The sequence below is a fragment of the Notolepis coatsorum genome, assembly GCF_963971535.1.
Source record: "Notolepis coatsorum genome assembly, chromosome: 3".
Lineage (NCBI taxonomy): Eukaryota > Metazoa > Chordata > Actinopteri > Aulopiformes > Paralepididae > Notolepis > Notolepis coatsorum.
Genome location: NC_140167.1, coordinates 32490754 through 32504981, shown reverse-complemented (window position 1 = coordinate 32504981; position 14228 = coordinate 32490754). Strand labels below are relative to the sequence as shown.

General features: G+C 42.0%; 1 protein-coding gene across 1 annotated transcript; it reads right to left on the bottom strand.

The window, feature by feature from the left end:
- Positions 1-163: 163 nt before the first annotated feature.
- Positions 164-12323, bottom strand: xgb (x globin; the record flags this gene model as incomplete). Its single annotated transcript, XM_084310783.1, has 5 exons — positions 164-280; positions 5102-5182; positions 5685-5805; positions 7106-7213; positions 12160-12323. 5 exons carry the CDS (start codon positions 12321-12323, stop codon positions 164-166), a joined length of 591 nt encoding a protein of 196 aa, XP_084166909.1.
- Between the last annotated feature and the right edge of the window lie 1905 nt (positions 12324-14228).

Below are 14228 nucleotides of genomic sequence, written 5' to 3'. Positions count from 1 at the left end.
TGGAACTTTCTCTGTCTGACATTGCTGACAACACTGAATGGTACACGAGCAATGTAAAGAAAAAACAAGAATAAATACACTATATACACAGCTAAGCCACATGTGCCACATTTCTGTGCTATGCTTGTTTAAAACAGTCTGTTGAGGAAAGGCCATGAGTGTCTCATAGGGCAGTGTTTCCCTTCTCTGGTCTCTCTCTCGGGGCCACAACCTGGTGCTGTCTGCTGCTCTCCTCCTGGTAGCCCTGCTTCATGAAGCTGGTGACGTACAAGAACATCGCCTGGTCCAAAAACAACATGGAAGGAAGCGTTCAGGACATGGCCAGAAACTAGAATACCTGTTATATGGATGAAGTGTAGTTCTTTCTAAACGAAACCACTAGAGAGCAGCAGAGGTCATTCATGGTAGTCGAACAATGGGTTCAGTTTCTGAATTCCACATCAGCCATGATTAAGAGTGTAAGCTGTAGCCCTATTTTCAGAAATTCCGCCTAAAGGTACATGCCCAAGTCAATGGAAGACTGCTCCACTTCTACAAGGTCAATTTGCATGTTCTTGTTATCTACTGTAGGAACATCTAGGGACCTGGGGGTATGTATTCCCAGTGTCATAAATATTGTGTCTGTTACTAGGCTTGAGTGAATTGTGATGAAACAGGAGAATATAAATTATGATTTTTTTGCATCTTTGCCGGCGAATAACACCATGAAAACATTGAGATCAAGTGTACAAAAAATCTAAGCAAATGAATAAAGGGAAGATGATTAAACAGAATGATTTGTATATACAGTAATAAATTATAATCATTTCAATTATACATTCATATTTGACATTATGGCCAAATCATACATGTATGGATAGGGAAAAAGCTCATCTTTCCAATGGCAGTGTTAAATCTGGATTTAGTCATTTCCTCACGGTTTTACAATAAAAGATAGATATAATTAGCATTAGCATTTTTAGATAAATCTTAAAAACATCGGTAAACAAACGTAGTGCTGAAAATATACACTTTGACTGCTGTTTTGATAGGGTTAAGGTATTTACTCTTGGCTATAGTTGAAAAAGAAACGACATTAATTAATACGGTCTATTGATCGATTTATGATAAAAACAGCAGGGTCCCCCAACTACAGCTTAACGGGTTAAGAGAGAATTAAGACAATTATTTTACTAGTAAAGAAATTAGTATGTTTAATTCTAAATCAAAGACAACCATATGGCTACAGTACAGTCTACCCAATATAGTATACAATATGTTGCACTATTTATTTATGGTGATGAGGTTACTTACATTTTTTAAAGGCAGCAGTGTTTTTTGAGCATTGCAGCATTAATGATGTGTGAACGACCTTAATGTGACATAATATGATGTGACGAAGCCACAATGCCCATGTCTGGTTCATTGGGATGGAAATGTTGACGTCAATCAAGTCCATGTTACCATGTCGGGCAAATGTTGATGTCAATCAAATCCACGTTAACACTGCTTTTCATCTTTCATCACATCGCGCATTGTGGAGAACTGTAGCACGCTCATTGATGGCGAGTGCTGGGTTAAAGGAAAAGACCACCCTAAAACAGAATTTACTTTGTGCTATTCCAATGATCTTGGGACAGTTGAGTCAATACCTATAAACATCAACAACTGTCTTCCGAAGCTGGAAATCGGAGCATCAAGACTTGAATTGGTGATGTTATCATGCAATGCCTTTTGGTGAATTAGTGACTAAATCATTTTTATTTGTGGGCTCATAGAATGTCCAATTTAGTTTTATTTAAATGTAGGGCTTGCAGCTCTGAATCATAAAATGTACACATTATGTAAAATCACCATGGGTACTGTCATAGTGTCATATCCCAGTTAAATCACCATGGGTACTGTCATGGTGTCATCATATCCCAGTTAAATCACCATGGGTACTGTCATGGTGTCATCATATCCCAGTTAAATCACCATGGGTACTACTACTGTCCTAGTGTCATCATATCCCAGTTAAATCACCATGGCTACTGTCATAGTGTCATCATATCCCAGTTAAATCACCATGGCTACTGTCATAGTGTCATCATATCCCAGTTAAATCACCATGGGTACTGTCATGGTGTCATCATATCCCAGTTAAATCACCATGGGTACTGTCATGGTGTCATCATATCCCAGTTAAATCACCATGGGTACTGTCATAGTGTCATCATATCCCAGTTAAATCACCATGGCTACTGTCATGGTGTCATCATATCCCAGTTAAATCACCATGGCTACTGTCCTAGTGTCATCATATCCCAGTTAAATCACCATGGGTACTGTCATGGTGTCATCATATCCCAGTTAAATCACCATGGGTACTGTCATTGTGTCATCATATCCCAGTTAAATCACCATAGGAAGTGTCCTGGAGTCATTCCAAACAAAATTGATGGTGTTTTCAAATGCTAAATCCAAGCCACTAAACCGTCCTTCTATCGCCACTTTTCAGGGCCTTGAGATTGAGTGTGTATCTCAATATAAGTATCTAGGATTCATAATTGAGGATTCTCTTTCTTTTAAGCCTCACACTCAGCAACTAGCTAAAAAGCTGAAGTTGAAAATGGGTTTTTATTTTAGGAACAAGGCTTGTTTCTCCTTCGAGGCTAAAAAAGAGGCTGGTTGCTGCCACTTTTATGTCTGTGCTGGACTATGGTGATGTTATACATGCATGCATCCTCGAAATGCCTACACTCACTGGATTCTGTCTACCATGGAGCACTGAGATTCATCACAAAGTTTAAAGTCCTTACTCACCACTGTACTTAGTATTCTCGGGTGGGATGGTCTGCCCTGTCCACCCGCAGACTCAACCAGTGGCATATCCTTATTTATAAGGCTATCCTTTGACTGCTGCCAACTTACCTACAGATGTACATTCTCCAAAAAAGTATGGGCAGTTATGGTCTTCGTTCCCAGGGCTTATTTTTACTAACTGTCCCTCGGGTCCGTACTGAACTGGGAAAAAGGGCGTTCAGATATGCAGCTCCCTCCACCTGGAATCAACTACAAAACCAGCTGAACCTGCATGAGCTGGTCTCACTGGTTGCTTTTAAAATCCTTCTAAGTGATATGGAATCCAGCACATCTGGCTGCAGATGTTTTGACTGACTTTAAATGGTTCTGTGAATTGTCCTTGTTTTTGGTTTAATTGCTATGTTTGTTTTTTAAATAGTTTTCATCTGTAAATGTGAAATTGTAACTGTGCTGCTGCCTATCTTGGCCAGGACGCTCTTGTAAAAGAGATTTTTAATCTCAATTAGACTTTTTCCTGGTTAAATAAAGGTTAAATAAAAAATAAATAAATTCCGCTATTCACGGTCTATGGAGCAGCTCCGGGATTTGTCTCCTAATGGCATCATCACCAGAGTCCTGTCTCTGGTATTCAGCTTAAAGGATAATTGTTTTCTTATTGGGAGCGACAATGACTCAGGAGGTAGAGCAGTCGCCTGGTAATCGGAAAGTTCCCAGTCCGATTCCCTCTCCTCCCGGCGCATGTCGAAGTGTCCTTGAGAAAGACACTTAACCTCTAACTGCTCCTGATGAGCAGGTTGGCACCATGCATGGTTGCCTCTGCCGTCGATGTGTGGGTGAATGTGAGGAACAAATTGTAAAGCGATTTGGATAAAAGCACTATATACTGTACATATGCAGTCCATTTATTGTCAACATAGCCCACGAAAAGAGCAAAACCTGCAATGCATTTCTTCTACTCTCAGTACTCTTCCTACTCTCTCCTTTGTTGTCTTTATTTTCTAAATTATTAAATGACAAAACAAATGTTGACGATGTCAGAGAAGACAAAATTCCACCACACTCTATGGCAGGGGTGGCCAACCAGTCAGAGACTAAGAGCCACAAAAATTACTGTGGTACCACAAAGAGCCACACCATATACCAGCGTTTCTCAACTTTTTTTTCAGTCACGGCACCCTTCATGTGTTTATAGGTCTCACCCTCTGGCCTCTGAAGTTGCTAATGTCTTTTTTATTTGGGCCTCACAGGGTTAAAAGTACCCTGTGAGACCCACGGTTGCAAAATTACAAAATCACTTTTAGCCATTTAAAAAAATAATGTTTATTTAAAAAATGTTAAGCACATGTATAGTCAATTGGTCCTGTTGTTCAGCCTCACAATGCTATTTGATAGTAAATGTGTTTATATGTCCCACCCTCTGAAGTTGCTAATGTCTTTTTAATTTGGGCCTCACAGGGTTAACCTCTTAAGCCCGAGATATACAGTAAAAGTGTATATTTTCAGCATTACGTTTGTTTACCAATTATTTTAACTGTTATTAGTGAAATATAAGATTATAGAAATCTCAGGGCATTGAGTCGGAAACCGGCGCATATTGACAGGAGGAAGTGGCACAGCCAAAAGTGAGTGTAGTCTTTTGAAGGAAGAGACTCAGGGCTTTCGAATTTCAAAAAAACTACCCTACCCAGCTCACACCAGCCCCTGTCAATCATCTGACTTCTGGATTTACTTTTTTATTTCTCTTATTTTTTGGGATTATCTCCCACAAACCTGAACGTTATTGCCATAAAACAGAACACAGTTAGTTTCTCTACCTTTCTGTGAACGTCTTGCAAAAAACGGTGTTGCAATACGATGAAAAATGGTGGAGAAATTTACATTATAAAAAAGATGGCAGAATTGAGTACTGTATCTACAAAATCTTCTGTTTAATCATCTTCCCTTTATTCATTTGCTTAGATTTTTCAGGTCTGGTCAATTTTAGCATGGTGTTATTCACAGTCAAAGATAATTTTTTTCTTTTTAAATAATGCCGTTCCACCTATCGAAGCCTATTTCGTAAGACATTTACGCAGGATGGATTCCTGGGAAGGTCTCGTGAGTGACACCCCCACATAAAGGGTCACAGAGGTCAACTGGAGAGACTGAATTGATTGATTGATTGATTGAAAACTTTATTAACAGATTGCAGAATGGGTACAATACAGTACAGCTCAATACACACAATTGTTAAGGGGATGCAGACCAGAGAAAGACTTTCGTCTTGTTTACATCAGGGTCCCCCATTTTCAATTCATCAGGAATGATGCCCCCTCACCTTCCATGCATCCTCCAAGGCCGGAGTCCATCTCTCTTTCAGAATGGGCTGGACGGCACAGATGAATTCTGCTCCCACGTACTGGAAAATAGGGACATACTGTAAGAACTTGTTGAAGAATACATCAATGTGGTTTTAAGGTTGCCGGGTCACTCCTTTCTATTATTTGCAAGAGGAAAAAAAACCTTAAGTGGCAAAACGTGTAATGAGTTTAACATTTTGTAGTTGAATTTGATAGCTTAGAGTGCTGATTTAGTTTGTATTTAAAGGAACATGCTGACATTATGGGAAATGCACTTACCATCTTCTCCAGTGTCAGACAAGAAGATGGATACCAATTTCCTCAGTGTGTTCAGTAGAAAGCTAGGCTAGTGGTCCGTATCTGCTTCCATTCATTTGTGCTAAGCTAGGATAGCATGCAGCCGGATAGCTTTCTACTGAACGCACACTCTTGACTCTTGGAGAAGGCGGTAAGTGCATTTCCCATAATGCTGGCATGTTCCGTTAAGAGGGTGGAACATCTTAGTTAGACTAACTGGGTGCTATTATTTGAGATATGTATAAGCAATATGTTATGTCTTACACTGTAGTATTTGGGCGGGGCATTGTAGCGAAAATGGCTCTTCCCCAGGTCCACCGCCAAAGCCTCCAATCGCTCCAGTTGGTCCAGTCTGGCCACACTCTTCTCAATAAAGGACATCACACTGAGATAGAGGGAACAGAATAACGCTATATGTATTGCCTAGCTTGATTAAACTCAACATTATATGACCAAAGATCAACAGTATTCTAGACAGTGTATCTGATGTTGAACAAGTGATATAGTGATAGACACAAGAAATAACATATGGAATTAAATATCTATCAACGTAGTGCAAACATATATTTTGTTTATTCCCTTCAAAAATTTTTTTTTCACTCCTAAATTAGTAGAAACGCGTAGTGTAATATTTAATTATCTTTTAGGTTTGTCTGCCCATCTTTTTGCTGCAGAGTGTGTACAGTATGTGTCCATTATTGGCATACTGAGGATGAATCATAACCAAAGGTTAAAGTTGGTTGAGTTCTCACTAACTCTCTCTCTCTCTTCCTCTCACTCTTTCTCTCTTTCCCTCTCTCCCTCTCTCTCTCTCTCTGCCTGACTGCCAGTGAGGACATTAATACTAATGTTCCCGAGAGTGGTTGGAGGGTCATTTGGTCTTAGCAGTGAGTTTGAGAGCAGCTGGTTTGTGTTGTGACATATAAAATTGCTTCCCTGTATCTTGCTGCTGTAATTCGCTGGCAGCCATACCTTTAACTAAATTCTCTAGCTTAATTGGCTCCCTTGGACCATAAGAGTATACACACAGCAAAATAACACAAGTGCCTGCTGTAGACACCACACGCTCTTTCACAAGCAGATTGGAACACAACATCTTGCTATTTGAAGGACAATGGACTCCCATTATTGTCCCACGATTTGCATTATGCATCGTATTTCCCCAAGGGGATCAATAAATGAATATCTTATCTTATCTTTGTATACTGTTGGCATGGTTTTAAAATGTGATTGCTATTATAGAGCGACTTTACTGTAAAGTGATGTCACTGATGTGTGAATTTGTCACAGAAATTACATTTCAAATGGCAATCAACATCAGGGATTACTTTCCATATAGGGGGTCATGATGAACTGATTAATTTCTCCCAGTAAATGGCCTTTCAGACTAATTGTGACATTTGAAAATGTGACCATAATACCACATTACCACATCACAAAAGAAAAATATAGAACCAGTGTTGTTGTGCTTTTCTGAGCTGTGCTCTCGCCCCTTGCTGTTGTGTGTTCCCCTGTATTATGGGTTGTTGTTGTTGCTGTACAGCAATCAGTTCTGCCACGGTGTGCCCCTCGTCCTCTGCTACGGCGAGTTGAGTTAGACCGTGCTGTGTGTCATGTTGTGCTGTGCTGTTCTCGCGAGGACATGTAGTGAGAGTTGTGAGAGTTGTGAGAGGTAGATGACTGACCGCAGGCCGTGTGCCCTCAGCTCCCGGCTGGTGTGCAACCTCTCCAGGTCCTGCACGTCTCGGAACAAGAAAAAGACGTCTTTGCATTCGGGATGGGTCTCAAACAACCTGTTGCCAGGGTGACAGTAAGCAGACAGCCGTGAGCCTCGGAGAGCGCTGCTCATACAGAACAGACGGACCGAGCTGACATATTCATTCCCCACAACAAAACAACCCTGCCCAAGAGCCCACCAAGTTGATTGATTGATTGATTGATTGATTGATTGAAAACTTTATTAACAGATTGCAGAATGGGTACAATACAGTACGGCTCAATACACACAATTGTTAAGGGGATGCAGACCAGAGAAAGACTTTCGTCTTGTTTACATCAGGGTCCCCCATTTTCAATTCATAATGCCTCATAGTTCCTCCATTCATTCATTCAATCTTTATTTATACTCGATAAATACACTGAGTAGTTAAACTAATTTACAGTGTCGTCGAGATGTTACATTCACAAGCGTAAATAGAAAAACATCAGACAATCAGAACAATTAAGAGCACATGTATAAAAGAAAAAATATAAAGAAAATTAAACAAAGAAAATAAATAATAAAAGAAAATAACAGAGGTAATCATTTAAAAACAATTACATATTGTGGTGACCTGATTGGTCATCAGGGGTCTAAAGTAAACCGACCCATAGACACTAGAGTGTCTAGTTTAGAATTTCTGCAGGGTATTCCATGATGTAGGGGCAGAGAAGCCAAAAGCATATCTACCAAGTCCAGTATAAACTCTAGGCACTCTTAAGTGTAAGACAATCACTGGATTGAAATTAAATGAATTGTGTACAACAATAGAATAGAGGTCTGATTGTGCCTTCATGATCACAGGCCTTTCCCATCAGATCCTGCCTCTTATCTTCCCTGCCCTGCCTGTCACTTCTACACCACCAGCTGCAATCAGTATAGTGCCAGGCCACAGTGTTGGTTCTACGAGTCTGGGAGCCTTGATGTCCTGTCAGAGATGTAGGCAGGGGACGCCACGCCACCCTCACCCAATCAGGGGTTAATGCACACTGCTATCCAATCAGAGCTCCCTTCTAGCTTCCAGCAGAGGCATTATGTGATTAGCCACCTATCTATACACACCTATACACAACTGCCACTTCTTAATGTATTCTCTCTATGCTCCCACTGCAAAACAAGTCTGTTCATGTTCATGCATCAAGTTGTTTTTTTGTAATGAGTAAAACGTTTTGTGATATCCTTGCATTATACTGTAAGAGTTATGGAGGGTTGGAAAAAGGGAGAGAGATGAGCTGTAACAAAGGTTGTGAGCGGATCTTGAACCCATGGCATCACACACTTGGAGTGTCAGGCGGGCCTCTTATTTATTGTTTCCGCTTATCATGCATACAAATCAACTTACACAATCGATAGGAACAGCATTATACAGACACAAAGATACACATTGGCATAGCTGGTGTTCCATATCCCTGAAAAACGACACTTGTTGTCTTTTCTCAACACATTCGGTGTATAACCAGGGACAACTACTGTCATGTCTTCACGGTAAATATTTGACTCTATAAGAGTAATTGCGAAGCTTTGCACCCGAACATAGCTGGTGTAAATACACCACAGGCTGCCTACCATAGCCTACACCAGTGTTTCTCAAAGTGGTGGGCGCGCCCCCCAGGGGGGGCGCAGAGGCATGACAGGGGGGGCCTTGAGATTTATTAAAAAATAAAAATAAAAAATAAATCTTTTTTTTCTTTTTTTTTTGGATTACAGAAAATGATCACTAAAGTGCTATCTGTTGCAGCTGCAGAGTTCTCCATGAAAATACCATTTCTCAAAATCTGAAAATCATTATTTAATAAAACACAGAAAAGGATCACCAAGTTACTCTGGATAAAAAAAACCTTTACAGACAACATTGAGACAAAGCTTCCTGACACATCTCCATCCAAACTCTTGGAAGAACTCTTTGAAATCTCATCTGATACCACCTAGAGAGCTAGTTTCAGAGTGTGGTGCTGAGTACCAAGTATCTCATCTCATGGCCCACCAAGTATCTCATGATGCAGCAGTTAAGGTGTTGATACCATTCAGCACCACAGTATCTGTGTGAAGCTGGCTTTTCATCCATGACTGCTCTGAAAACAAAATATAGGGCAAATTTGAAAGGTCACGATATAAATTTCAATAAATTTAAACATGGCCCATTTCATGACTATTTTGTTGGGGCGAGGGGGGGAGGGCCCAAAATATTTTGGTCCGCCAAAGGGGGGCCTGACAGAAAAGGTTTGAGAAGCACTGGCCTACACCAAGCTGGTCTATTGTGGTATTGTCTATCTATGTATTCACCACAGGCTGCCAAATTCTAATGAAGTTGCTTTTCTAAAGTAAATCAAGAAGAAATTCGTAATTACATTGACATTTACATTGACATTTACATTGTAAATTTTACATTGATAGCCCGACATTCCGGGTTCATTCTTATTCAGCAACGGATCACAGAACAGTAATGGATTTACTTATGGATTTAAGCCAAGAATCAACGTACAGTACAATGCAAGGAATCGATGTAAACATGCAAACTGAAAATGTCACAAACATTGACTGTGACACTGAGCATTAATTTGACCAAACATAAAAATGTGCTATATGTTGTGCGAGCACTAAGTGTGGATAGGGCAGGGCAAACCGGGGGTCTATATGAGATGGGGGGGGGGGGGGGGGGGCTGGAGATATTTGTGCCTGAGGCCTGAAACGCTGGTGGCCCACCATTCCTGTTCAAAAGAAAATGCTCACATCATTTCCCCACACGAATTACAGAACAGAATCCCTTTCAAACAATTGTTCTAGATACCATATTGCCAGCTATCAAATTGTCCCCTTGAGGAATGAGAGAGAGATACTGTCATGCTGGGTCTCTCCTAATGGCTGCTGATCCACATGGACAATGGATCTGTGCTCTTTGACAAACAAATACTGGCGCAGAAGAAAGGTTAATTGAAATGCAAAATCACTTTGACCTTTGTGATGAAAAGTATTACCCTGCGTTGCTCTTCTCAGTGCAGAATTCCTTTAACTGTGGTTACATACTACATACACAATTGATTGTAACTTGATTGCACTGGCAAAGAGCGGAATATTCTTTTAGGAGGTAATGGTATCATGCATGTGAATATTTTTAATATGACATATAGACCTACAGAGAGGGAATTTGAAACCTGTCAAAACCCAGCCATATTGTGAATATATGGTATATAAATATAGTCTGAACGGGTGATGCTGCTTATACCTCAGTGGGATAAACGCTTTTTGGATGGATGGGTCTTATCCAAATCCATACAAATCGTGACTCCTCCTGGGCTAAATGACTGTGAAATGTGCTTTCTGCTCCCCCGCCTCATCGATGCGAGCGCGGGGGAAATGACTGTTGCCTCTAGTCCCACAGCTGCGATAAACAAAGACAAACAACGCAAAGAGGGACTGACTTTGAGGGCCTTTGCGCTCAGGAGGGACGTACACACACAACACAATGTCAGTCCCTCTCCGTGTTGTTTGTCTTTGTCATTTCCCCTGCATGCGTACAATATGCATACAGCGTAGCCTTCGTAGTGCAAGTTGCATTTCAGTTCAGGCTCTCAGTCTGGTGTTTTTTTGTTTTTGTCACACATGCAGCAGATAGTACTGTACTAATGCACTGTGGGTTTTCTTTCAACCTAGAAATTTGGGCAACAATAATTTACTTAAAGGGGGCACAGTAATAATGACTATAATAATGAGTACCTATAGGAAGTAATGAGGAGCAAACTGTTAAGTAACCACGAGTTACACACGTCTCAGACCCTATATTCTACCTGCCTATATCTAAACATATAGTTAACCATCAGTCAAATCATATTTGTTGATCTTTGTAACATATAGTTCCCCTACTCTGTACTGTAAATGATTCCTTGGGCATGAGCAGAGGCAGAAAAGGACGGTGGCATTTAACTATGAGCTGAGGAGGGTGTTCATTCATGAGATGCAAGCCTCGACAGCGCAGTGGCCCCTTCTCCACGGGGGTGGCCCCGGTATCCAGGCTAACACGCTAAGGTCAATCTCCTCAACTGTCTGAATCACCACCAGGGACACGTGGCCCCGGTTGGGCTCCGAGCCTTCTGCTGTGCCCGTTGACCCCTCTCCTCCCTACATCCAGCAGCAGCAGCAGCAGCAGCTCTCGTGTCTGTCTGCCTGCATTAACGCCAAACAGCCCGGGCACAACTGTATTCCTCACATTTGTTTACATCCAGCCATAGGATATTCCAGGAAGCAATTGATATGTTCTATAGCTGTTAAAAATAGAACTTCATTCTTCAAACGGCGGGAGGCCTAAAGGTGTGTTATGTAATGGGAAAATGTGATGTGAAGTGAGTGAGAGAGAGCAAGAAAGAGAGAGTGAGAAAGAGAGAGAGTGAGTGAGACTGAGAGCCTTTACCCTATAATCTTCTAATCAAAGCCTGTGGGTTACATGACATGATAGAAGAGGTACAGTCTCTGCAGCTTGTGTGAAGCGGGTTGAACACCATGTCAGAATCACATTGAATCAACCAGGGATTGAATTTGAGACACTTTTCTGTGGCGGCAGACCAAACAAAATGTTAGGAGGGCAGGTCAGAACACAGTGGCAAGATCTTACGGAAGTACAGTTGAATAGGCTGTCTATGAAAGGGAATGAATTCACTGACGAGTCTATATTTGGTTGCTGCGCAGAAGGTCAATGCATACAGCAGCAGTTGTATAGCCTATAGTTTCTAAATAAATTAGAGATGAGCCAAGCCTCGCTTGTGCTGCCAGACCACGAGGCTAAATAATTAGCTTCGTTTATTTAATTATGATATAATGGGTAGAAGTGTTTATTGTTCTAATCATGAACATGGTCACTTAAAAATCTCAAGAAATTAGATTTTAAGTATTACATTTTCTGTGCCTCATCATTTCGAGTTGGCTTTGATTATTATGATGAAAAACTGTTTTTGGACAAAGGCAACTGAATAGGTTTGAGCATCTCACCTGACGAACATAATAATTCCAACTTTGGCAATATCCTCCTGGATAACTTTCCACGACTCTTTGATCATCTGGACCTGATCGTCCGAGAGACGCGCAGCAGCACCGTCCGTCTCTCCGTCTCCTCCAGATGGTTTCGGCACCAGCCCTGATATAGCGCAGCCCATTCTTCACACACAGACAGGACCGTCCTCAACGACGGGTTAGCATCAGTCTAAAAAAAACACTGAATTAAGGTTGTGCCAGAGAGAGATCTTGATAATAGTATGTACGTCCCTGCATGCATCCGGTTCGAATGTACGCCCCCCGCGCGCACTTCACACACAAGGAGCTATCCAGGAATGAATGGCACTCGATGTTCAGAGCGCAGTAGCGCGCGGTGCGCTTGGGCATTTTCATCACACCTGATAACGTGTGGTACGCGGGGATGCATAACAAAAATACGTTTTAAATTTATTTATTTCCAGTGTCCCTGCCAGTGTGCATCGCACCCCCCCCCCCGTTTTAATTTTTTGTATTACTTTATTATAATCTTGCTTTAGTTTAGAGCCAAGCAAGTCTCCAGGGGAATACATATTATTTATATCACCTGAGGAAGTCCAATAATATTTGGTGAACAACTCTGTCCTAAATCCAAAAAGTGCTAAGAGTCAAACTTGAGTGATGATGTTGTGATCAGGTTGGTATAAAGTCTGGAGCTGCTCCACTGTCCACAGACTGGTAAAATGGAGAGGTGGTAAAGGTGACCCTTTGAGCACCCATTGGTATTGTTTTGTGTATATGGCATGGGTAGCCTATATTTTCAGTTTAAAGATGCACTGTGTAATTTCAGAGGAGGAGGATTCGTTTGCAGAGCCTGCAAAATACATTTACTCTATCTATCTTATGTTACCATAAATGAAAACAAAATCATTTTGAGGCACTGTGAACCAAACATAAGCCTAGAATATGTTTGTTAACTAAATTGCATGCCCTGCCTTTGTAAACGACAGCAGTGAAATAGTAACTTTTCTGGTAGATTTCTAGCTTCAATCAGTGTTCCAGGGATCCAATTTGCCCCCCAAAAATCAGAAGGGGCGGAAGATTGAACGCAGGCTCCGGCAAACTGGACTAACGGTCCATCAGCTGTCGTACCGACAACACTCATCCGCACTGAGAGCCGCTAGGGCCTCCTACTACTCAACACTTATTGAGTCCGGCCACTCAAACCCAAAGCTTCTGTTTTCTACAATCAATCAGATGCTCAAACCCAGGGACCCATCTGCCATAATCCCCTCCACTGCTGAATGCAACCGTTTCATGGACTTTTTTAAAACCAAGTTCGACACAATCAGGCAAAACATTGCCCCTACTAAACTGGCCCCCCCACCCGACACTGCCCCTCACGATGGCCCTACCCTGGGATGCTTTACTGAGGTCACCCAAGCCGAGCTATCCGCCATAATTCTCAAAATGAACTCTTCCACCAGCTCCCTGGATCCCCTCCCAACATCACTACTAAAAAGGTGCCTTCCAGCTATACTGTCCCCACCATGACCCAAATAATAAACCGCTCACTGTCCACTGGTGAAGTTCCACCCCTCCTCAAACTAGCAGTCATAAAACCAGTGCTAAAAAAGCACAACTTGGATGCAGACATCCTCTCCAACTGCCGCCCCATCTCAAACCTGCCCTTCCTGGCAAAGGCGCTGGGAAAGGTTGTCACCCTACAGCTGCATAACCACCTCCAGTCCCACCATCTTTATGAGGTTTTCCAGTCTGGCTTCAGACCCTCCCACAGCACAGACTGCCCTGGTCAGGGTCCTAAATGACCTTCTCATGGCGGCCGACTCCGGTTCCCCCAGCTTACTGATCCTGCTTGACCGGAGTGCCGCTTTTGACACGGTGGACCATCGCACTCTGTGTCAGTGCCTCCGGGAGGTGGGAGTTACAGGGAATTGGCTCTCGACTTCTTCCACTCCTACCTCTTGGAAAGGCAGGAATACGTAATAACCTCACCTCCAGCACAAGATGTGTTACCTCCGGCGTCCCCCAGGGGTCAGTCCTGGGGCCTCTGCTCGTTTTTAATCTAC